This window comes from Haliotis rufescens, unplaced genomic scaffold, assembly GCF_023055435.1.
Source record: "Haliotis rufescens isolate VD_foot unplaced genomic scaffold, xgHalRufe1.0.p SCAF_24, whole genome shotgun sequence".
In the NCBI taxonomy this organism is placed as follows: domain Eukaryota; kingdom Metazoa; phylum Mollusca; class Gastropoda; order Lepetellida; family Haliotidae; genus Haliotis; species Haliotis rufescens.
The window spans coordinates 4,478,770-4,506,416 of NW_025963935.1; the positions used below are offsets into that span (position 1 = coordinate 4,478,770).

A 27,647-nucleotide genomic window follows, 5' to 3' on the forward strand; every position below is an offset into this window, starting at 1 on the left:
GCGTTGTAGCATCACCGGAATTTTTTTTTGCGTCGGGACGTCTTACTGCCAGAACACCTTTTACTTTTATTGACAACCGTCTATTTTTTTAGCAATAAAATAAGTGAGGATTTTCTCCGGTTTTCAAAGTCTAAGCCGGTCTTAGAAATCTAAAACAACTCTGACATAAACAACGCAATGATAGGACTGTTTGTGTCATGACTTTTGACAAATACAAAAAAGAAAATTAGCTCACTACGGACAATATCACATTGTGGACCCGTAGACGGACTACCATTTAAGTAGCAGAGACGGGATGGGGTGGAGGAAAGGGGGGGGGGGGGGGGGGGGGGGGCGTTATTACGAACTCAAAGGGAGCACTTATTTTAGTTCGTTTTAACCGTAGTTCGTTATAAGCATATATACAGCATATATACAACACATGGACGGGACTACAAAATAAGTTCGTTATATCGGTCAGTTCGTTATAAGCGTATTCGTTATAACAGTAGTTTACTGTAATTGCCATGCTTTGAGGCCAGTGAGCAATTGGTTGTGTGCAACCTGAGACAAAAGTATTTATTTTAATTACTTTTTTAACAAATTAATTTTGCCCCCGCCCCTTATTTATTTAAATGGTATTACTTTTTATAATACTTTTAGATATTAATAGAACGTTACAAAACCAATGCAAATAACAATTATGAGAATATTTAACATACCTTTCGATCCGTATCGGTTAAGGGCATGTGCCTACGTTGTACCTATTGGTATTGGCCGAGTTAGTGGCGTATGAAAAATAAAATACATCATAATTATTAAACTTTCATTTATTTTGACACTTGACGTTCGATGTGAATGATAAATAATTGAGCTATTCTAAACATATTCTGTTTGACTTATTGACGAGATATCCATTTGACAGATGATCCTCAGGAGCAAAACAAACTATACCTCTCAGTTGATTTTATTTTTGTTTGATTTTTAACTGAGTTGGTTTGGGTTTTTTCATTTTAAATGTTTTTAGTTGGCGATATTACACCCAAAACAATTAGCCGTACTCGCGTATGTCAGCACTCAAAGAATATTTCTACATGGCTTTATTTTAAAAAATATAGTTTGACCTAAAACGTAACAATAACTCGCATTATACACAACTGATGATTGGTATGTTAGACATCTAGACTTTGAAAATCAATAAACTTGTTTTTTCGGGCACATATCTATATTTCAAACATGGTGTGGTCACGTGGTGGTAAATTTCATTTTTCAATATTACCCAACCATAGATTTATTTTTCCAAACTGTTGCAGGAATAAGTAATGTTTAAATGCAAATAATCAAATTAAAAAATTCTTTTAATTTTCAAATACATAAAAAAACTCGGTATATTTTCAGTTGTCTCTGTTATATTTAATGTGTCAAATAGGGATACATTTTCATTGGATGTAACGAGAATAATTTCAAAGAGCGTGAAGCGGTCTATTGGGGTATTTAGGTTAAGGCGATGCTTTCATTAACGCGTATTGATTAACAACAGGCGACCGCTTTACTGCCATTGTTAACTGCAAGCGAATAATGTAGTGTCAATGATTAGCTCACCTTGATGATGTCAACATCTAATGGTCCTCGTTAATCATCGTGTGTACAGATCACTCGGCCCATCCGAAACCACTTGACCAACGCATGCATACATATCTCCACAGACTATGTCCCCTATATCCGTCCAGCCCTCAATCAATGTTGCGCAACAGCGCCTTAACAATTTTCTTTTAATCATAAGAGGGGCGGTGGGGTAGCCTAGTGGTTAAAGCGTTCGCTCGTCACGCCGCAGACCCGGGTTCGATTCCCGACATGGGTACAATGTGTGAAGCCCATTTCTGGTGTCCCCCCGCCGTGATATTGCTGGAATATTGCTAAAAGCGGCGTTAAACCATACTCACTCACTCATTTAATCATGAGGCTAAACCAGCTACTGTCAAATAGGTAAGGTGAAATGGGGTTAAACGTCGCGTCCAAGATTATTGCGCTTATATAGCGACGTGCATGCACGTGTGTGTGTGGCTGATGCCGATTTATAGTGCTAGCTCACTGAGATACCATGTCGCAGTGTAACATGAATACCCCACTCAGACACAGTATACTGACTCCGAGCCGACCAGTCCTTGTTTTAGCCCCTTTATGCCGAGCGCCAGACAGGGTAACAACAAGTACCATCTTTTAACGTCTTTTGGTATGACGCGGTCGGGGATCGAACCCCGGACCTTCCGCTCTCCGGGAGGACGCTCTACCACTAGACCACGGAGGCGGTGCTGTCAAATGAATACGATGATGTATTAAATATAATAGAAACGTGTATCAAACAAGGAATATCATATTTATTAAGTTTAAAAAAATATGTCAGGGTGAAATAAGACAACCAATATCATGTGCGAAGGTCTCATCATTTTAACCGTTTAATGGGGCATTTCCACTTACCTCTTTGCAAAGTTGCCTCCCTTGTTCACGCCAGGAACCTACGATCGTGGATTCGAATCACATTTCGCCATCATTATGTTTTAAGGGTTGTCCGGATCCCCTGTCGTAGGTTTCACCAAAGCGATACACGTCAAAGATCTGCATCATTTCGGCTTTCCTCCCCCATTAAGCTGACACGCTGTGATATATCTGGAATACTGCTCAAAGCAGGTGAAAACCAACTCACACACTCCACTTACCTATGTTAAAATAGTTTATTTGGGTCAGCGAACTATTAATAATCTAACGACAATGAAATATTACGTATAAATTGAAAGTGCCATAAATTAACCTCAGTTTTAGTACATACAGGGCGGTCGGGTGGCCTAGCGGTTAAAGCGTTCGCTCGTCACGCCGAAGACCCGGGTTCGATTCCCGACATGGGTACAATGCGTGAAGCCAATTTCTGGTGTCCCCCGCCGTGATTATGCTGGAATATTGCTAAAAGCGGCGTAAAACCAAACTCACTCACTCACTCACATACGAGATGTACCACTTATTCATCGACAATCAAAATGTTCGGCCCCCTACCCCAAACATGTCCCAATGTGATCACAGCGAATAATCTCCATTCATTCTGTAGCATGGAGGGTAGTTAAACAAATAATAAAGATAAACCTTGTGAGGAATTTACTCAGCTAAGTCTAATGAACGATTCGCGGTCTCTCTTACGCGGCTGTCAGAAATTGAATATCGACCCCGCCTCTCAGCTGGCCTCAAACGCGTGTGTGAAGGTATATGCGCGTATATGTTTAACCTTGATCAACCTTTAATTGCAAAAGTGGGAGGTGTTTGGGTTTAATCACCACCGTATTGACCAAGATGACATGGCAAAGTTCCCTATTCCCGTATTCATCAAGCGGTTAGTTCTCTCGTGTTGAAATAATTGCGACCGAAACCTTGCTAGTTAAAGATAGGTATGTAAACAAATTAAATTAAATGAAAATATTTATACTTGGATGAAGAAATGATGCGAGGGATGTAGATATGATGATGTGCATATAATTTTAATGTTAACTATTTTAGTAACTCTACAAAAATATGGTTAATCAGTGAAGTAGAATTTTTTAACGATATCCACATGCTGCTGCACATTTGCTAATTACACTTTCGCAAAAAAAAAAATATTATTTGACAACACTGATGATGGAACATGTTCGTGGTTGCCTACTACACACGTAGTCGTGGGACCCAGGTCGAAAGACGCCACGAATATTGTTTCATTGGCGCTACAAATGCCGTCAACTGCCTTCCGTTACAAATCTACCTTAGCGCTGCAACTGCCGTAAACAGCCTTGTATTACAAATCTACCTTATCGCTACAACTGCCGTAAACTGCCTTGTATTACAAATCTACTTTATCGCTACAACTGCCGTAAACGGCCTTGAATTACAAATCTACCTCAGCGCTACAACTGCCGTAAACGGCCTTGAATTACAAATCTACCTCAGCGCTGCAACTGCCGTAAACGGCCTTGAATTACAAATCTCCCTTAGCGCTACAACTGCCGTAAACGGCCTTGAATTACAAATCTCCCTTAGCGCTGCAACTGCCGTAAACGGCCTTGAATTACAAATCTCCCTTAGCGCTGCAACTGCCGTAAACGGCCTTGAATTACAAATCTACCTCAGCGCTGCAACTGCCGTAAACGGCCTTGAAGTACAAATCTACCTCAGCGCTGCAACTGCCGTAAACGGCCTTGAATTACAAATTTACCCCAGCGCTGCAACTGCCGTAAACGGCCTTGAATTACAAATCTACCTTAGCGCTACAACTGCCGTAAACTGCCTTGTAATACAAATCTACCTTAGCTTTACAACTGCCGTATACTGCCTTGTATTACAAATCTACCTTAGCTTTACAACTGCCGTAAACTGTCTTGTAATACAAATCTACCTTAGCTTTACAACTGCCGTATACTGCCTTGTAATACAAATCTACCTTAGCTTTACAACTGCCGTAAACTGCCCTGTATTACAAATCTACCTTGTAGCGCTAAGGTAGATTTCGAATGCAAGGCAATTTACGGCAGTTGTAGCGCTAAGGTAGATTTCGAATGCAAGGCAGTTTACGGCAGTTGTAGCGCTAAGGTAGATTTGTATTACAAACTGCCGTAAAACTGCCTTGTTTCAAAAATCACTCATAGTACTACGACTTTCGCAAAATGACTTCTTTCACAATAGATCTTATCGCTGCATTGTTTCAAAGATCTATATTAATACCACGACTATCGAAAACTGCCCCATATCACAAAACGACCTTAGTGATGTGACGGTCGTAAATACCCTTGTTTTACAAAGTTTACAAAGATTGTCACAAACGGTTTTACAACGATCTAATGATCTGAACAAGGGGGACGTAAACGGCACGACTTTAACTACACCTAGCAAATAGCCTTGTTTCACAAGCCGATCACAGGCCTGTGACCGCCACAAACTCTTAGTCGGACCCGTTGCTGAGATCAGCAGAGATAATTTAGAACGCACGTGAAATCAAACCCACCTCAGTGTCACAAGCCTTGTAGTAGTGTGGGGTTAAAGCGGTGTAAAGGCACAAGTACCTTTCCAAATTTCGGTACAAAACGCGAATCTCATGGATGGCACCCTGAGTCTTGATCTTGAGCTAAAATCGGCATTAATCTCTACCCGCAGTGTACCCACTGTACGACGTCGTCAGCGGTGACAGCAACGATGACATATTCCGTTTCTGGTTCGTTGTAGTTGATGATGTCGTAGACAGATGACAAGAACAGGTTTGGATGATGTCCCGAAGACGGTTTCTTCTTGAGACGTAATTCTCCGGGAGGGGTCTGTGTTTCCATAGAGAGAATATTCTCTGTTTCATTTGTTCACATGGTGCCATTATCCACAAACACAACTCCTATGTATTAGATTTGTATCACGTCGGGCTTCCCTCCAACATTAAGATAACATGCCTATCGCCTGCCCTCAGACTCGAGAGTTCGGTACATAGCTGTACGTTATACTCATGCACCTACCTGCAGAAGGAGTTTTAACCCCTTTTAACCCCTTGAATCAGGTGTTACTGTTCCAATGCAATGGCCCAGTTGTCAAAGGCGCCGCGATTCGCTGTGCAGAGTTACGTCCCTTGGGCACGCCAGAAACATATGATTGTGGGTTCGAATCCCGGTTCGCCCCGAATATGTTTCTAGGTTTGTCAGCACCATACCCGTGCTCGTCGGTTTCACCGAAGTGGTAAACGTCTGAGACCTGCATCACTTCGGGCTTTCCTCCCACATTAAGCTAACACGCCGCGATATAACTGGAATACTGTTAAAAGCAGAGTTGAACCCAACTCACTCACTCACTCCGATATGACTAACAACTCCATACCCTCCCACAATTAACTATGCATCACACGTATAGTCGGTATGGAACCCATGCGAGTTCTGTGAAAGAAATGAGTTTTTTTTGTTTAAAAAGCATTTATTTCGTTGTGGCTCTAAGCGCCTAAAACCCGAATCCCATTAGGCTGTCGTCCCGCGTTACGCTAGCACGCCATGAAATAAAAGATATTCTCTGTAAAATAATGATATATTCAACTTAGTCGGTTGCGATCTCGTTGTTTTCCAGATCTGTTCAATGAAGACATGTATGTTCCAACGGACCCGACACACATTTGGGATCGGACGTTACACAACGCTATGTCGTATGTCCCAATGGCCTTGTCAAATAAATCCATTCGGCGAATGTTCATTGCTCCATTTCAAGTAATTGAATCATGACAAAGAGGCTTATACCCCACGCCGTTTGGATTATGATATGATGTGTGTGTGCTTTGTCGCAAAACTTCTCCCCTTTTATATGTATTTCATCCGTGCTGAACGTGTGGGTGTGTTTCACGAACCTGGAAATTAAAGACCTGAGGTCAAAGTCCAATATGAATTGAATCATGTTTTTTCAACATAAGCATTTTTAATTAAAAGTCATGAGATACCAAACAGACAGGTTCTTTAATCACCTGGTTAAGTGTTCGAGGAAGAATGTTTTTTTGGCAAAGAATACATTTGATACGTACTTGTGGTATATTAAAAATATGACAAGAGACACAATGTCCATATTAATATCATTTATAATTTTAGTTTTATCAATCAATTTTTAAAATGCTTATGCCGGTGAACTGTTTTCTGGAATTCTTTTTGAAACACTGAATAAAAGGAAATTTTGTACTTTGTGTGAAATGTATAGACAATTTCCTACCTTTTTTAACGTGATTCAGACATATACGTAACTTTATGGTTTAATATGTAGTTAAGCAAGTTAAAGTCTAATGCTATAGAAAATGCTGCATGCATTTCACATGAATTTTTCTTTATCTAAACATACAGTTACGCGAAAGTTGTAAAGTTATTTTTTATTATTTTCACTGGAATACATTTCTTCGCAAAAGGCAGCACATATAGGGAAGTTGTGATATTTGTTTTCATATTGATTTTGATGCAAGGAGTAATTATTCTCAATTTCAAGAATCGTTGCTTCAATTAACTCCATCCTCATCTTCGTCATCATCAGTGGTTAAAGCGTTCCCTCGTCACGCCGAAGGCCTGGGTTCGATTCCCGACATGGGTACAATGTGTGAAGCCCATCCTTTCTGGTGTCCCCCGTCGTGATACTGCTGGAATATTGCAAACGGCGTAAAACCATACTCACTCACTCATCAAGATCACCACCGTCTCCCCCCCTACTCTAACCCTTGTAACTTTGTATAAAATTATGGGGGTCCGGATTCAAAAGGTCACCTAGTTTATTGGATGTCAGAATTTATCGATGCCACATGTAACCCTTAAGTTTGTCTGTCCAGACGCGAATGTTTACAGGCCGTCATGGTATAGCGGGAATATTGCCGAAGGTGACGTAATACAACACTCATTCACTCGCATGTTTTCGATTCATGTTCTAAGCAGTGGGGTGCTAGTGCTTAAATCATTCTCTAGTCACGCTGTCACGGGTTCCATGGCAAAATGGATACAATTTGTGAAGCCTATTTCAGGTGTTCCCCCGCCGTGATATTGCGGTAATTTTGTTGAAAGCGGCGTAACACAATGCTCCCATCCCCCCCCCCCCCCCCCCCCCACCCCCACCCCCACCCCACCCCCCCCCCCCCCCCCCCCCCCCCCCCCCCCCCCCCCCCCCCCCCCCTGGTAATGACCCGCATCTTAACTCTTCATTTCTTCCTGCAATGTGAAATCAGTTGCCGTCGTATTGATTTGTTTCGCTGTATATTCATGACAATCTCACATTCACATCCCCAAGAAGCTCCGTAGTGCTACACGGATTTGATAGTGTGCACTGAAATTATATTAAATGCCACAACACATTATCTGGCAGACATCGAGCAATGTTCGTAGGAGTGGCTTCCCTCCATTGTGCCAAAGCCATCTGACAAAATGATTATAACTGCAGAAATACCAGGCACAGAATAAAGGCTGACTTATAAAGCACCACGATTCGTCATGCGGAGTTGCCTCCCCTAGTCGCGCTCGGATGCAAAGATCATAGGTACTTTTTGCTCTCTTCCGACATCTAGCGACACGCCATCTTGTTACTGAAATAATGTTTAAAGCGGCGTTAAATTCATGTTAATTGCACTCAATTCGCCGCCAGCTAGCTGGAATATTGCAAAGTATGGTGTCAAACAAATAAACAAACAATTCGACGTTTGTATTTGTTTCTAAACAAACATTGTTTCGTTGTATATAGAAAGTATCACCCAAAGCAATCAATTTCTTTACGAGGACGCAAATCCGAAACGTTATAACTTGTCCCCCCTAAAAGAATCACAGATGTCTTTGTGGTGAAAGTTCTCACCTTGAACAAGTGATGATAAGGACGAGTTATCGCCCCTTCGCGACACAGTTATACGACAGGGGCGCTATGGGAAGCTATCATCGATGTCCTTCCTGCCTTGACCCAGTGGACGTGGTCCACTGATTTACTGACCGCTGTCGATCTGTCCGACCATGGCTGCCCAAACTGCCTACAGGGTTTTTATGGACAGTGTCAATGCATTCACAAGGCCGGACAGGGTCATGTCATCTGATGCCCTTCAATCCGCCAAGCCGTGCCAGGATCTGCTGACAGTGGGTTCGAATCACCGATTTACCCCGAAATATGAATTCTTAAATGTGCGCACAATACCCTACATCACACAATATAACTAATTTTAACTCTTCCAATCCTTTTTCGTTTAAATCCAGTTTCGCGCGCGAAAAGATTAAAAAGGCGAACCAGCGAATAGGTTCCGGAAACAAATCAAAAGTAGTTGATGTTTTGGGTAAAGTTCAACAATTATCAACATTCTCACATTGTAAGGTAAACATCGGACTCCCTCGATGATTCCTCGTTGAAAAGCTATGTTTATAAATTGGACTTGGAGAATGTGTGTCGGGCCTCTTTGCATTCGCCTACCTTCCTTGTTCAATATTATCGGATTTTTTATAGACTTGTCACTTTCATCAGGATGCGGTGTTCGAGGTCAACACTCGGAAATCCCATAATAAGAGCAATTCCGAACAGGTGCTGAAACAACGCCGACTTGATATGACGTGCATCGATTAATAAGATGGGTGCGTTTGCGCGATAGTTTTTGCGGGCAGGAACAAAGCTTATTTATATGACCACAGGACTTGAACAGATCCTTGTCTGTCATTGGGGTCATTGCCGCTACCTTCAGCACGTTAATGGAATAATGTTTGATGGGGTGTGCACGTTGTACAAGGGGTGCACATTGTACAGGGGGTGCACATTGTACAAGGCTTATTTCTGGTACTGGAAAATTACTAAATGCGGCGTAAAATCACATTCTATCACTTATCCTTTTTATTAATTCTAATTAGGCTGACTTGGATTTTAAGTGATCTTCTTTTTTCTCAAGGGTGAGGAGGGGGAGGGGGGGGGGGGGGGGGGGGGGGGCGCTTTGGTTTTACTTTTAATTGAAAACAAAAGTGATACGGAAGGAATACTTTCTATATTTTCCCACCAGAAGACCAGCAAACACACCAGGCGCACATCGGTCTCTATAAGAAATGTCACTTGTCAAGCATTTCTTTATGGATAACGGAGTATGTACCATATGATGGGGTGGATTTAATTGTTTTTATTTACCAAAAATGACTGGATTTGCATTGAAGCGCCATTTCCGGGAAACATTTCGATTTTCTTAGTCTCATGTACTTTATCACCAATTTTTTTATCAATGTGTTCTTCAGTTTTGTCAGTTTTTGTCATTAATTAGGTGGTCAGTTTTGTCATCTGTTATCGTATCACTGATGAAGACACGAGCGAGAGAGTTATCCTTTGTTGCCTGAATTGTATATGGGTATAAGGATCTTTTGATATATTCTCCACTTTACCAGACTCAACTGTAAATGAGGGCGCTCGGTGGCCTAGTGGTTAAAGCGTTCGCTCGTCGCGCTAAAGACCCGGGTTCGATTCCCGACATAAGTACAATGTGTGAAGCCCATTTATGGTGCCCCCCGCCGTGATATTGCTGGGATATTGCTAAAAGCGGTGTAAAACACAACTCACTCTCTCAACTGTAAATTAAATTTCCCCATGGTATTGAATATTGGCACCCCTATATCAAGACGCATATATCTAGGAGGCGACAGTAATTAATTAATACTGGCATGTATTCCGCTGTATTTAGCAGCCAGAGTTTGTCATTTATCATGACGAAGGTTTGTGAATAATCGCATCTGGACCAGCCAAATCAGCGATTGACATCATGAGCCTCGATCCACCCAATTGGGGTACAATGGCAGCATGAACCAAGTCAGCGAGCCTGACCACCCGATCCCGTTAGTCGCCTCTGACGACCAGCATGAGTTGCTGGAGACCAATTCTAACCTGTATTTTCAAGGGCGACTTGCTTACCTTCTAATAGCTGTACTGGTTTAAGGACGGTGGGGTTTGACGTGGCTTTAGGCTGTATTCGAAACGGTGGGGTAGTCTAGCAGTTAAAGTGTTCGCTCGTCACGCCGAAGATCCGGGTTCAATTCCCCACTTGAGTACAATGTGTGTGAAGCCCATGCCTGGTGTCCCCCGCCGTGGTATTACTGGAATAGTGCTAAAGGCGGCGTAAAACAATGCTCACTCACTCTATGTTTTCTGTCAGCTTCTCGATCTTTGGTTAAAAATAACAAATAACACCTGCCACTGATACGATTTTAACGCCGTACAAAATTGCTTTTTCAATTGTTTTCATTGCTTTTGGGAAAACAGTAAATGGCATTTTGTATATGTGTTTTTTTTTTATAATTCCGATAACTTGTAGACTTTGTGCTTCCAGGGTCTGCTGGCTTTGGAGTCCTCTCGTTTAAACGACACTGCCACTGCATATAATTAGACAACACCACAAAAATGATAATTATATAAGGATTAAAAGATTTATTTTAGTAGACGTATCATGCCAAAAGTATTACATGTTGCGTGCGTTATAATAATAATAATAATAATAATATAAAAAAATTTAAAAAATATAATGATGATGATGATGATGATGATGATTATAGATCAAAGAACGAGCACCTTCTCTACAACCATGAAATGAATACAAGCTTGACGCGAGCTAATTAGCACAAATCTCCGACTTTGCAGTTAGAAATACCCCCTTCGCTCAGAACTCTTTCTACCAACTAGTAAACAATGTTCGGAAGGTATCAGTGGATGTCAGTCGCTGCTTTCCTGAGGACAAGTCCTCCCAACAATGACGCGCCTTCAGCAGCCGCACAGTCGCGGAGTTCAATAGATCCACAGCGTTTGTTCCCAACTTTCAACTACAGTTTCGTGTCACGTCACCTGACGCGCAGGGCGGAAATCAATACCCGTTTTAATTACAAGGCAGTGTTCATTTGTAATTAAGCAGTCGGGTAGAGTCTCACGGCTTCCCATCACGGCAACTTGTAAGAGTACAAGAATGTTCTTCGTCTTTTATGGTTTTTCCCAGCTAAAACCACGTCTAGACACGAAATGGCAATTTGTTTCGTTAATCACAATTATAATAATGTTTCAGCTATTTTAGAATGTTTAGAGTGTAACGGTTCGCATTTGTATTAGGTTTAAAATTACGAAATTGAAAATGTGTTAACAAATGTATCTGGATTGTATAAAAATGCTTCTATTTCGGCTCTTGTTCCTTTAAATATGTTTTTGTATTACGGCGGAGAACACCAGAAACTGGGCTTCTCAAACTGAAACCATGTGTGGAATCGAACCTGGGTCTTTGGCGCGCCGATGTGAACGCTTTAACTACTGGCTACGTCTTCCTACCATTGACTTGGTGATATGGTGACTTGGTGACTTGGTGACTAGGTGACTAGGGTGACTTGGTGATATGGTGACTTGGTGACTTGGTGACTAGGTGACTTGGTGATATGGTGATATGATGACTTGGTGATATGGTGATATGATGACTTGGTGACTTGGTGATATGGTGATATGATGACTTGGTGATATGGTGATATGAAGACATGATGACTTGGTGATATGGTGATATGATGACTTGGTGACTTGGTGATATGGTGATATGATGACTTGATGACTAGGTGACTTGGTGACTTGGTGATATGGTGATATGAAGACATGATGACTTGGTGATACGGTGATATGATGACATGATGACTTGGTGACTTGGTGACTTGGTGCCTCGGTGATATGGTGACTTAGTGACTTGGTGATATGGTGATATGGTGATATGATGACATGATGACTTGGTGACTTGGTGACTTGGTGATATGGTGACTAGGTGACTTGGTCGATAAGATGACTTGGTGACTTAGTGATATGATGACATGGTGACTTGGTGATATGATGACATGATGACTTGGTGACTTGGTGATATGATGACTAGGTGACTTGTGATAAGATGACTTAGTGACTTGTTGATGCGATGACTTGGTGACTTGGTGACTTAGTGATATGATGACATGGTGACTTGGTGACATGATGACATGATGACATGATGACTTAGTGACTTGGTGATATGGTGACTTGTTGATATGATGACATGGTGACCTAGTGATATGATGACTAGGTGACTTGGTGACTTGGTGATATGATGACTTGATGACTTAGTGACTTGGTGACTTGGTGATATGATGACATGGTGACTTGGTGATATGATGACATGGTGACTTGGTGATATGATGACTTTGTGACTTGGTGATATGATGCCTTGGTGACTTGGTGATATGATGACATGGTGACCTAGTGATATAATGACTAGGTGACTAGGTGACTGGTGATATGATGACTTGGTGACTTGGTGATATGATGACTTGGTGACCTAGTGATATAATGACTAGGTGACTAGGTGACTTGTAGATATGATGACTTGGTGATATGATGACTTGGTGACTTGGTGATAAGATGACTTGGTGACTTGGTGATAAGATGACATGGTGATTTGTTGATATGATGACTTGGTGACTTGGTGATATGATGACTTGGTGACTTGGTGATATGATGACTAGGTGACTTGGTGATATGGTGATATGATGACTTGGTGATATGGTGATATGATGACTTGGTGACTTGGTGATATGGTGACATGATGACTTGGTGATATGGTGATATGATGACTTGGTGACTTGGTGATATGGTGATATGATGACTTGATGACTAGGTGACTTGGTGACTTGGTGATATGGTGATATGAAGACATGATGACTTGGTGATACGGTGATATGATGACATGATGACTTGGTGACTTGGTGACTTGGTGCCTCGGTGATATGGTGACTTAGTGACTTGGTGATATGGTGATATGGTGATATGATGACATGATGACTTGGTGACTTGGTGACTTGGTGATATGGTGACTAGGTGACTTGGTGATAAGATGACTTGGTGACTTAGTGATATGATGACATGGTGACTTGGTGATATGATGACATGATGACTTGGTGACTTGGTGATATGATGACTAGGTGACTTGTGATAAGATGACTTAGTGACTTGTTGATGCGATGACTTGGTGACTTGGTGACTTAGTGATATGATGACATGGTGACTTGGTGACATGATGACATGATGACATGATGACTTAGTGACTTGGTGATATGGTGACTTGTTGATATGATGACATGGTGACCTAGTGATATGATGACTAGGTGACTTGGTGACTTGGTGATATGATGACTTGATGACTTAGTGACTTGGTGACTTGGTGATATGATGACATGGTGACTTGGTGATATGATGACATGGTGACTTGGTGATATGATGACTTTGTGACTTGGTGATATGATGCCTTGGTGACTTGGTGATATGATGACATGGTGACCTAGTGATATAATGACTAGGTGACTAGGTGACTTGGTGATATGATGACTTGGTGACTTGGTGATATGATGACTTGGTGACCTAGTGATATAATGACTAGGTGACTAGGTGACTTGTAGATATGATGACTTGGTGATATGATGACTTGGTGACTTGGTGATAAGATGACTTGGTGACTTGGTGATAAGATGACATGGTGATTTGTTGATATGATGACTTGGTGACTTGGTGATATGATGACTTGGTGACTTGGTGATATGATGACTTGGTAACTTGGTGATATGATGACTTGGTGATATGGTGACTTGGTGACTTGGTGACTTTGTGATATGGTGACTTGGTGACTTGGTGACTTGGTGACTTGGTGACTTGGTGATATAATGACTTGGTGACTTGGTTATATGATGACTTGGTGATATGGTGACTTGGTGACTTTGTGATATGATGCCTGGGGACTTTGTGATATGGTGACTTGGTGACTCGGTGATATAGTGACTTTGTGACTTAGTGACTTGATGCCTTGGTGACTTGGTGATATGATGACTTGATGACTTGGTGATATGGTGACTTGGTGACTTGGTGATATGGTGACTTGTTGATATGATGACTTGATGACTTGGTGATTCGGTGACTTGGTGACTTGGTGATATGATTACTTGGTGACGGGGGGATATGATGACTTGATGACTTGGTGATATGATGACTTGGTGACTTGGTGATACTTGGTAACACTTCCTGGTAGTCTTGAACATGAGGCCACTGACCTAACCATCGATTATCAGCGGCCATCCAAGCATGAAGTAATTTCATCCTTATTTTTTCAGATTTTGATTTGATTACTAAAACGTACCTCACAAGAACGGCATTACATCGGGCTTGTTCAGGCAGATAATGCGTTCTGAAAACAGGCTTGTGTGATGATACGTTAAAAAAGCATGCACAGAGCACGGCTAACATCAAACAATACATTGGACGACTGACAACCTTGTTAAAAACTGGAACGTACCACTCCCTTCCTTGTGGCATTTACCAAAGTGGTAAGACTTGCACCAGTGTCAATCTTATTAAAATACAAACCTTTACTTCGGTACGATACCTAGACGGCGTCAGACAATAGTAGAAGACAATAGACAATAGTAGAAGACATTAGACATTAACAGATGACAGCAGAGAGGAGTAGAAGACGTCAGACAATATTAGAAGACATTAGACAGGAACAGATGACAGCAGAGAGGAGCAGAAGACGTCAGACAATAGTCGAAGAAAACAGACAACAGCAGAGAGGAGTAGAAGACGTCAGACAATATTAGAAGACATTAGACAGGAACAGATGACAGCAGAGAGGAGTAGAAGACGTCAGACAATATTAGAAGACATTAGACAGGAACAGATGACAATAAAAGAAGACGTCAGACAATAGGAGACGGTGTCAGACAGTAGAAGACGTCAGACAAAGGTAGAAGACATCAGACAATAGGAGAAGATGTCCCACATGAATAGAAGACGTCAGACTTTAGCAGAAGGTGTCAGACAATAGTAGAAGACGTCAGACAAATGTAGAAGACATCAGACAATAGGAGAAGATGTCCCACAGGAATAGAAGACGTCAGACTTTAGCAGAAGGTGTCAGACAATAGTAGAAGACGTCAGACAAAGGTAGAAGACAACAGACAATAGGAGAAGATGTCCCACAGGAATAGAAGACGCCAGTCTATAGCAGAAGGTGTCAGACAATAGTAGAAGACGTCAGACAAAGGTAGAAGACATCAGACAATAGGAGAAGATGTCCCACGGGAACAGAAGACGTCAGACTAAAGCAGAAGGTGTCAGACAATAGTAGAAGACGTCAGACAAAGGTAGAAGACATCAGACAATAGGAGAAGATGTCCCACGGGAATAGAAGACGTCAGACTATAGCAGAAGGTATCAGACAATAGTAGATGACGTCAGACAAAGGTAGAAGACGTCGGGCAATAGGAGAAGATGTCCCACAGGAATAGAAGACGTCAGACTGTAGCAGAAGGTATCAGACAATAGTAGAAGACGTCAGACAAAGGTAGAAGACATCAGACAATAGGAGAAGACGTCTGGGAGGTGTAGAAGAGTAAGACAATAGTAGAAGAGGTCAGACAATAGCAGAAGACGTCAGACAGGAGTAGAAGTCAAACAGATGTAGAAGTCAGACAATTCCTGCATGTGGTCAATGAATATATCTACAGATGCGTTAGTCCTACCAAGCCTGTACTAGTCGATATTCATTGTCAAGTGGATGTGGTGTATCATTTTCCAAGATTGTGCAGAAAATGAATGACCATCACAAGCCTGTGTATTCGCTCATTCACTGTTAAGTGCTTTTAGGGTATGATATTCAAGTTTGTATCACTAAGTCTGTATGCAGGTATTCATGGTAAAAAATCATGTATCAAGGGTCTATCATATACCAAGTATATTCCTCGTGTACATGTGGCATTAACCAGTATCAGAATACATCTGAGGTGTAGTATTTTACCTTTGTTCGGGCCTTCCAAGCCTGTTTACATCGTTATTCATTGTCAAGACACGTATGGTGATGATACTTGTTGAGATGAATAAGCTTCATTTCATATCCTCATCTTCGGATGTTAATATGTTAGTATGATGGAATTAGCCCCGAGCGCGTGTAGCCAACATACTTAAATACCTATCATTTCCAGCTTAAAAAATACGTTAATAAAACGGCCATTTTCTATATTTGCATACGTGAAATGTGTTCCTGGCCGGCTGTCACTGAATTCATGAATATCTGCATGGTAACAATAATTGGAGAACCACCATCACTTACAGCTGAAAAAAACATATTCCTTAGTAAACTATGGGCCTGAATATTTTTTGTACGAAAAACACGTTGTAACAATGTAATTTTTGTGGCAGACAAGTTCTTTTTTTCATCAGTCTGAAACGTAATTTTTTTTTTTTCAAGAATCTTCTTTGAGAATTTTTTTCTCGATCCAATATTATAATAATCAGGTAGACCAAAGGGTTTGTCTATTCTTGCACCGTAAACATTCAGGTTGTTTTTTTCCAATCTCGTGGGCAGATCACTCCTGTTCCAAAACACTTCGAAAAAGCATATTCGATTTTTTGTAATATTTCGAAAAATGGCCACAAAATCAAATGTTGTTGTTGTGTGTATTTCGGCACGAGATAATCAAACACAACAATGTCGTGGGTTCGAATCTCATTCGATGTGTTTGATGTCGGTCTTGATTTCAGGAGAGTTAAAACATGCAAGCTCATTCTTGGAAATCCTTGTGTATTCAAGCTACCCGATTCAAAGCCCTTTCTAAATTCAACATTTGCAGGGCTTCACAAAATCCTTTTGGAGAACATTTTGCTAAAAGCTTCAGGATTAAACACAACCATTCGATCTCGATAGGCTCTGTACAACCAACGTTAAGGACTTACTGACAACGTGTGAACAGCTAATTCTTTAAAACATTTGCGTTTTGTTGGGCTCTTTTGCCAATAACGTTTACTTAAAGCAAATGAGAGATTACAGCTCAGTTTAAGAAACAGGAGGTAAGTTTAGGTAAAATGGGGTTTAACTTCGTGTTCAAGATTATTGCATTTATGTAGCAACGGGCATGCGCGCGCGGATGCTTGCATGCGTGCGTGCGTGCGTGCGTGCGTGCCTGCCTGCCTGCCTGCCTGCCTGCCTGCGTGTGTGCGTGCGTGCCTACGTGCGTGTGTGCGTGCGTGTTGCTGTTACTAGCGCGGATTAATGCTGGTTTAACAGCGCAAGCCCACGCCGCAATTCTATAATAGACATCCCATCCCTCACAGTGTTCTGACTCCGAGCCGACCAGCCCTTGTTTTATGCCCCTAATGCCTACGCGCCAGGCAGAGTAAAGACACAAGCCATATTTTAACGTCTTTTGGTTCGTCACGGTCGGGGATCGAGGAACTGACCTACGGTTCTCCGGGCAAAACGCTCTATTCTCTAGACCACGGAGGCGGTCTTAAAAACCAGGGGACAGTGAAAGGATTGTAGCTGTGAATCTCATCGCCCGCCATAACGTATGCTTTCTTTGGGCACTTCTCAGCTGTCTTCTAAAAACGAAAAAGCTCATCTGAATACGTTTTAAAATACATTTTTATCATTTCATATTGCGATTTTTTAAATTTCATTTAGGGTTCGTCTTGAACCGGGGCGGTGGGAAAGCCTTGTGGTTTAAGCATTAGCTCGCGGTCGTCATGCCGAAATCCCAGGTTTGATCACGACATGGATACAGTGTGTGAAGTCCTCTGGTGTCCCTTGTCGTGTTAATGCTGGACAATTCGTAAACTTTATGTAGCAATGCCGTGCTGGCCTCAGTTTAAACAAATTGACAAGATCTCCTCAAGTACAGAGCTTTGGCGGCCAAAGTGGGTGACGAAAGGAGTTTTTAGTTTACCCCGTGCCCCATATGCTGTGAAACAATGATGCCTCGATACATCGTATCCCGATAATCGGACCTTTGAGTGAGTGAGTGAGTGAGTGAGTGAGAGAGTGAGTGAGTGAGTGAGTGAGTGAGTGAGTGAGTGAGTGAGTGAGTGAGTGAGTGAGTGAGTGAGTGAGTGAGATGTGTGGATCGTAGGCCTTTATCATATTGGTGAAGCTAACGAGCACGATCATGTATCCTCATAATCGAGGATTCGAACCACGGCCCGTGGATCCTGACACAGCTAAGGGACGTAACTCAGCATAAGAGTGAGTGAGCGAGTATGGTTTAACGCCGCTCTAAGTAATATTCCAGCAATATCACGGCGGGGGACATCAGAAATTGGCTTTACACATTGTACCAATAAGGGGAATCGAACCCGGGTCTTCGGCGTGACGAGCGAACGCTTTAACCACTCAGATACGCCACCGCCCCCTCAACATAAGAACAATAAACAATAAAGTTGCAAATAATAAACAACACATACACATACCCCAGTAACAATTGATAAACACTCATAGCTATTTTTGAAAAAGAATATGAAATCTAAGCTGAGTTAAAAGTCCATTTCGAGTGATAACTTAAAAAAATAGCACATTCATACTAAGAATAAGTTGTTTGTTAAAAATAACTACTGGATTCCAAAATAAGCTCTGAGCTACACCCACACAATGTTGCGTGTAGGCAAACATGTATTTCTCAGCATATATCTTCGCAAATATGTTTACCAATAAGCAAGGACACACATGCGGCGTCAATTACGTCACAAGGAGACCGACAGAACGCTCCTTTATAAGACTATTCTGAATATGTATACACATGATATTCCGTGTAAGCATACACTGCATACATATTATAATTAGTTAAATTAAAATGCCCCATAACGACATAATCATGTAAACGACGTGACATTTTACATTTTTTAAGTGAATTTATTTTCTGCATAATGAAGATATTAATGACTGGTCATGAATTACATGCGCTGGGGTACATCCATACCCATGCCTCCCCCCCCCCCCCCATGTCCTTGTATATGACCTTTCCGAAAAGATAAAATGCATAAGCACTTTATATTTTATAATAAAAACTCGTTTTTGCAAGACCCACCCTAAATATGTGTATTATGTTTTATGACCCTCGCCTGATTACCCCTGCCCCCCCCCCCCCCCCTCCATACACCCACACACATACCCCTACCCACCTACCCCAGCGCACACCCAACACATCCACCCCCCAAAACACACATACACCCATACACCCACACACATACCCCTACCCACCTACCCCAGCGCACACCCCTCACATCCACCCCAACCCCCCCCCCCCCCCATACACCCACACACATACCCCTACCCACCTACCCCAGCGCACACACCTCACATCAACCCAAACCCCCCCCCCATACACCCACACACATACCCCTACCCACCTACCCCAGCGCACACACCTCACATCAACCCCAACCGCCCCCCCCCCCCCCCATACACACACACACATACCCCTACCCCCCACCTACCCCAGCGCACACCCAACACCTCCACCTCCAAACCCCCCCCCCCATACCCCTACCCACCTACCCCAGCGCACACCCCACACCTCCACCTCCAAACCCCCCCCCCCCCCCCCCCCATACACACACTAACATACCCCTACCCACCTACCTCAGCGCACACCCCTCACATCCACCCCCACCCAACCCCACCCATACCCCTACCCACCTACCCCAGCGCACACCCCACACATCCACCTCCAAACCACCCACCCCCATCTCTCTTCAGGGACGGCCAAACACATACCTTCCATATCGATTAGGGGCTGGTGTTGTCTGACAAGCGGACAGACAAGACGGGCGTACATCACATTAAACACATATCCGTTGACTTTATAGTTGTACATTTCACCCCGTCATTCCAAAGGTCATATACTTAGCTCATTTCATTTATAGTTATCTAACGGTAAATATAGATTTTCTCCCGTATATATACGTGCTGTGTTTATATTGCATAATAGTCCTTGTATTTACCCTGCCTGTGCTCGGCATTAAAGGGCTGAAACAAGGACTGGTCGGCTCGGAGTCAGTATGCTGCGTCTGAGTGGGGTATCCATGATAAACTGCGGCATGGTATCTCACTATAAAATCAGCACACACACACACACACACACACACACACACACACACACACACACACACACACACACACACGAGCATGCACGTGTTAAATAATCTTGAACGCGACCATAATCCACCTTCACCTCACCTTGTATTTCCACAATGACAAATAAAGCACACACACGAGCATGCACGTGTTAAATAATCTTGAACGCGACCATAATCCACCTTCACCTCACCTTGTATTTCCACAATGACAAATAAAGCAAAGCCGTGTATAAGTAGAGAAGGAGAACTCCCTTAACACCATTCAAATGCATCAAACAAATATAAGGAACGTATTTAAAAAACATTTATTTGGCCACTTTTCTAACGCTTGTAAATCTCCACAGAGGTGTGTGAAAAAACACAAGTACGCAACTATCAGGCTTTAGTCATAACTCTAGAGGGGTCTGACGCTTCACATCACGTCGCTTAGCAGAACATTAATTGTTTGCCTTTGAAACGACCCAGTGAAACTCGAAATTACATTTCCGCTGTCCGAGATGTTTCAGCGTCTGGTAATCCCCCCAGGGAGTCGAGCGAATCAGGCCTTGCATCGTGATACTACTTCCGTTAATGATCAATGTTTAGGACAATAATAAAAAACCTCCTCTACGGTCAACCCGGCCATAACGCCCCGACGCGTATTCGCAAAGGACAAATTTCGATTGCTTGTTAGGATTAATGAAGGGACTTGATGACAACCGATACGGGCTTTAATATCTCGATTCCGCAAGCTGTCAACTCGCACACTGTATATCAAATACACCACACCTTCAGTCACCAAGCTCACCCACGAACATCAACCAATGTGAGTTAGCAAATTTTCAGTGAAATCAAACCAGTTTAAAAGCTCCATCGCCGTGGTGATCTGTTACATTTCGATACCGGATCCCGTTGGAAACATGTCTGTCTGAACGCCGTCCCTAATACTCTGTCCTCTCTTTTCTAGGTGCTGCGAGTCGGCGAGGGCTCTCGACCACTCTCATAACCCGGCGAGCTGTGTGCGGAGCGCATTGGCTATCTGGAAACGACACTCACCATTAAGGAGTCTCCGTTGAAGCCATTCTTGCCGCGGCAGTGCTGCAGAGTTGTCGCGCCAACTGGAGGCACAGCTCCTGATAAGAGAGCGGATATCGGAAAAGAGATTTGAGGGCTCTCACCGCTGGCTTCGTGTGTTTTTCTTAGTAGGAAGCGTTGCCACTTTCCGGCCTTTTGCTGCAGGTATTAGATACCTATAGTGTGGCACGAGTCTTAAGTATTGCCAGCTACCTTTGGAGACATATGCGACTGATTTTGCAGTGACGCTGTGGATACTTTGCTCGCCTCCAGCAGGCAAACTATTAGTTTTGTGATATACTGTGCTTGGTGTTTCTGCTTGGATTAACGCCAGTGAATCAAGGTAATTGTTAATATTATTCAATATATGGTATTGAGTATTTATCTCGTCTCCATAACTGTCTTAGTGTGTGTTACCTTATGAAATTGCACTTCGTACATACAAAAGGAAAATCTCTGAGAAAAGGACGGTATTTCGCCGACGAACGCTTCTCCTAACACTCTTGGACTCGTGTATTTAAGCTCACATCACGGTGTTCTACGCTTCGCCATGTTCTTTAACACAAGATTCAGCTTAAAGAATACCTCCCTTGAATAATTACACATAACCTAAGACATTCAGTCAAGACATTGACTGTCTTTATTAACCACTGAACGGAGACAGCGGTTCTCGTGAAAGACAAGACTGTAGGTTTCATTAAACTGGGATATTAACAACTTGGAATCGGAGTGTGCCCTGCTGCACACAATGTGAAGGGACGCCCGTGTGTGGACTGCACGGACTTGTGGACCTCGATGTCATGGAATATTTCATGTCTACATGATGGTCGTTGTGGTGGACAGACGGGGCTCTGACGCGTTGTCCGGCGTTGTTAGTCAAGAATAAACACTTAAAAGACATTGATAAAACGTTGATGACATCGTGTGTCCTGTCAGGATTCCTTTGGAAGAGCTCACACGTAGTCTCATCCTGTAAGTATAATTTACTTTCACTTGTGTATTCGTAGTAGGACTTCGACAAAATTCGACATGAACCCCCCAAATAATACCGTTGTAGTTTTAAATGGAGATGAATCAATCAGAGAGAGAGAGAGAGAGAGAGAGATAGATAGAGAGATACATAGATTATAGATGAATATAGATATATAACATACATAGATATATTATGTTTATAGATATATAACACATAGATATATAGATGTATATACATATATAACATACATAGATATATAGATGTATATACATATATAACCCATAGATATATAGATGTATATACATATATAACATACATAGATATATAGATGATATAGATCTATAGCATACATAGATATATAGATGTATATATATTTATATATAACATACATAGATATATAGATTTATATAGATATATAACATACATAGATATATATATGTATATAGATATATAAAATACATACATATATAGATGTATATACATATATAACACATAGATATATAGATGATATAGATTTATAGCATACATAGATATATAGATGTATATATATATAACATACATAGATATATAGATGATATAGATATATAACATACATAGACATATAGATGTATATATATAACATACATAGATATATAGATGTATATAGATATATAACATACATAGATACATAGATGTATATAGATATGTAATAAACATAGATACATAGATGTAGATAGACAGATATATACATTCATATATATATACATATGTTGATAGATCTATAGACATCCATGTATATTCAGATAGGGACAGATAGACGACAGATATGCCGATGATAGCCAGACACGCAGAGATAGACAGATAGTTTGAAAGTGACGTAAAGCATCCCTGATGCTACAAGCTGTTGCTCTGTAAGCATGCTGCACATTTATTTGTATTCTATGGCTGTCACATATGCCCTAATGTATCATGATATATGTCATTGCTAGTCATTCGATATACCCAGACTTAACAGTCACGTACCTGAGTCACAGAGTCACAGAGTCACAGTCACGTGCCTCATGTTTCACTGCGCGATTCGATAGATCAAGATTCAGTGACCGTCATCTCATACCCTGACTATATTGTTGTTTCATTGTAGATTGACGTCAGTGCTTATCAACGTCAAGCGTCGCGGTAACGTTATAGCCTCATTCTGGTCTTTTGACGTCGCAACCTTGCCCTTGCGGACCGGGGGATAGCGGCCAACCTGTAGTCACGGATCATTCAGACTGACGTATTTTTCCTGGAATGACCTGTATGGCATTTGTTGATGCTTGGTAGGAGTTGACGTTGAGCTTTCGTGTTTAACAAACAGTTGAGTGCTCATCGAGTGTGTGTTTACGAAGAACAGGTTCGAAAATTATGAAATAGCTAAAATACGGCTGTTATTCTTGTGGATGTACGACACGGGGGACGCGTGACGTCATTACGGGGACTTCGTGCTACTGAAGCTGGTTCACGGATCCCTGATATGAAACGCAAGATGACTTCTATACGTGATTGAATGAAGCGGAAGGATTTCCTCGGCCATCAACATACTGAGTATTAATACTGATTTGATACTGTGAGTACTGACAGAAAACATCCTCGAAAGGAGATTAATAGTTATTTCGGCGTGTCTGACTTATCCACATTTCTGCGGGACCAAATATTGACCACAAGTTTGTTGAACTAATTTCTCAGCCAGAGCTTAGGATCTGGTAACGGCGAAGAGAGCTGCTTGTGGAATTAGTCACTCTGTGCGCCGTGAGACATCATGCTGTGATGGACGGCATGATCGACAATATATCGGCAGATTCAAAGATGGCGACCACCGACATGTCTACCACGCTAAACTCAACATATCATTCTACCCCTCCCCCCATGATGAAGAAATACCTGTTTCTACCAATGATGTTCCCAGGACAATACTCGGTTCCGATAAATGGTTACATCTCGCCGATTCTTGTATTCCTGACAATCATCAACAACACCTTGGTGTGCGTTGTTCTCTTGAAGCGGCACATGCGATCTCCTACCAATGTACTCCTAGCTGCCATGGCGATCTCCGACATGTTGACCGGGGTATTCCCCGTGCCAATATTCATCTACTTCTTTGGGACAGAACGGTTTCGAGAAATTGTACCGTATGAATGGTGCTACGCATATAAGTACTTATCGGAATATATACCAATCATTTTCCACACTGCATCTATTTGGCTAACAATGGCTCTTGCCATTCAAAGATATATCTATGTATGTCATTCGTTTCGAGCGAGGACGTGGTGTACCATACCGAACGTTATCCGAGGGACGGTTGTTATATACCTTATAGCCATATTAAGTCAACTATGTAGGTTCTTCGAGGAGGAGATAACTCCAGTTGCGCTTCCCTCCGAGCTCCACCTAAATCAGACTGTGATTGGCTGTGAGTTCGGCCATCGGAAGTGGGTAGTAGGAAAGTTAGATATATATTATAACATCTATTTTGGGTTTCGGGTGATTTTCATCCATCTAGTACCATGTATCTCTCTAGTCGTCATGAACGCGTTGTTAATCTACGCCATGCGTTGTGCGCAACGTCGGCGCATGCAGTTGTTACGTCAGAACAAAAAAAGCGAATCCAAAAAGTTGAAAGATAGCAACTGCACGACGTTAATGCTTGTGGCAGTCGTGGGGCTGTTCCTCCTTGTGGAGTTCCCCCTCGGTATACTAATGATCATTATGATTGTGGAAAATACGTTCGGCGTTTCCATCATCGAGAGGGAGACAATGAACATTCTCTCCCTCATGTCCAACTTCTTTATCCTCCTGAGTTACCCCCTCAACTTCTTTATTTACTGCGGAATGAGTAAACAGTTCCGGGAGACATTTAAACGCCTGTTTACTGGAGGCCAAGTTCAGCTTGATCGTGACTACTCGCAGTATATGACCTTGCCAACAGAAAATGGCAGAACGGCCGTCACTGGTGACGAGACCGCGCTGTAGGTCGACATGGCCTGAATTACGATCATTACTGAAAATCAGACTAGTTGATGTGGTTCCGGAGTTGCTGGACCATTGCAGGCGACGCCCCTGTTTGGTGTGACGTTAAGAATAACGACGACGTGTTTTATTCACGGAACAACCGCCAGGACTTCAAAGGGCTTTCTGTTTGTTATGGAAATATTTTTGTGAAGAATAAGTGACTTGTGTCCTCCTTGCCATTGGAACATGAACCATGAATACAATGGACCAGGTTCTTCAGAAGGATACTGACGTACCTGCTGGTTTTTCCTAGTGCTACGAATGTTGACAGACACATCGGTGTGACTGCACAAATATGGACAAATCTAAGTTTTGTACGCTTTTTCTTTGCAAGATACGCCGTGACATGCTTCAAAAATGACCTATATATTGTAGCGCGTGTTTGATTCCTTTTTCCTTCTCTGTTGCCATGACTACAACTTTCAAAACGTCACCCGAACGGAAACCTATTCATCATGCCAATCCAAGGACAAATGTGAACCACAGCTTCGATAGTCGTCAAGTGTAGACTAGTAAAGCAGTAGAAAATAGCAGGCTGATTTATCTCACTTTGGTACAGCCTTGACCCCTCTGTACCTCAAAGCGAGGCCAGTTTGGCGCCCTGTAATCAGCCTGGTATTGGACTGTTTTCATGGTCTCGTCGCTGTATATTATCATGCAATCACCTCACAATAACAACAGACTTTACCTTTCATGATAATCAGTATCTTTCATGATAATCAGTATTATATGAAAGTTTTGAAAGTGTTTCCTATGAAAGCATGTTATATATCTACATACTTGTTGACAGGTGTCTTACTCGCCAGAGTGTATATACATAAATATATTACATACATATATTATATATTATATCTATATCTATACATAGGTGTGCCCGTCTTCTTTCTCTGCTGCCTGTCGTTGTGCCAATAAACTATTTAAACCTTGTATTTATATTTTTAAATGGACGACCGTTTAGTTTTGGGTGGGAAGGATTTGATCCTTTCAAACTGTTGAATGGCCGCGCATTCCTGAGTTTCCAAGAGTCGAATTCCTTAGTTTCCAAGAATATTTGCAGATGTTGATAGCTTTAGATTGGTTTGGATTGTAAAGTATAGATTTGCTTGGGTGGTGCATGTATTAGTTTAAGACAAGCTTTCGGAAAGTTTGTACTTTAAGGGGAAATAATGTCATTACCGCTTTTGTCGATTTGAAAAATTCCCTCTGGTGCAGCATTACGTGTCTGGATGGAAGTCTTCTAACACTGTGATGTTTTCAATCGATGAAAATATGTTATATTTATGATATAACAGTGGTATCTCGGCGTTAATTTTTTTAAACTTGATAACGGAGAGATATTATTCTATATTAATATTTAAAATATCAAAAGCTTTTCAGGTTTTATTTCGGCATGCTTTGGTACAGCTGATCGGAATCTTGAGGTGGTTATACTGACGGCAGAAAATAAGGGAACATGAAAAAACGTTTACAACTCCTTGACAGATTCCACGTGACAAACAATATGAGAGAGAAATGTATAAAAGTTTAACCCATCTTGAGTTATACGGCACAACGCCACGACGTTGCAACGACGTCATATAATTTCAATACGTCCCTGGACCGGTATGTGTTTTTTTCGAATACTTGTTATTTCTATGCAGTCAACATTCACGTTGTCGATATGCAGAGTTGTGTCCCTCGTCGGCTCGAATCCCAGATTCGACCTGAATATAATTCTAGGTTTGTCAGTTCCATACACATGCTCATGGGGTTCACCAAAATGTCAAACGTCCAAGTCCTACATAAATTGGGGCTTCTCATAATGGCACGAGGGGGCACGGGTGGCCCAGTCGTCTGAGGCGCCGCAATTCGCTGTGCAGAGTTGCCGGAAAATTCGTATGTGATTATTGGTCTTTGAGGTAAAGCAGTAACTCTGACCCAAACTTGATCCTTAGAACGTAAGTTTCTCCCTTGCTGCCTTGACTTCTTAGCATCGCAGTTTTTGCGTGCGTGTTTCGACAGCATGCGCTCCTCTTCCTTGTGTTACAGTTAGCACCGACCAGGTCTTCCGTATTCATGTTCAGCGTCGATTGCTATCACCGGATCCCCTTTTTAGAAGGGGAGACTAACATGGTGATCTCTTTTGTCCACCGAAATCGCCATACTGAGGCAAGAACTGGGTATCTATCTAAATTTA

General features: G+C 42.0%; 1 protein-coding gene across 1 annotated transcript in view; it reads left to right on the forward strand.

The window, feature by feature from the left end:
* LOC124122673 (sex peptide receptor-like) overlaps window positions 1-26,398 on the forward strand; it is a 136,460-nt gene extending 110,062 nt beyond the window's left edge. The window contains exons 3-4 of the mRNA XM_046485780.2: window positions 21,365-22,443; window positions 23,565-26,398. Of these exons, the coding sequence (XP_046341736.1) occupies window positions 24,230-25,432 (1,203 nt within the window). The 5' untranslated portion in view covers window positions 21,365-22,443; window positions 23,565-24,229 and the 3' untranslated portion in view covers window positions 25,433-26,398. The remainder of the gene's footprint in view (window positions 1-21,364; window positions 22,444-23,564) is intronic.
* The last annotated feature ends 1,249 nt before the right edge of the window (window positions 26,399-27,647 follow it).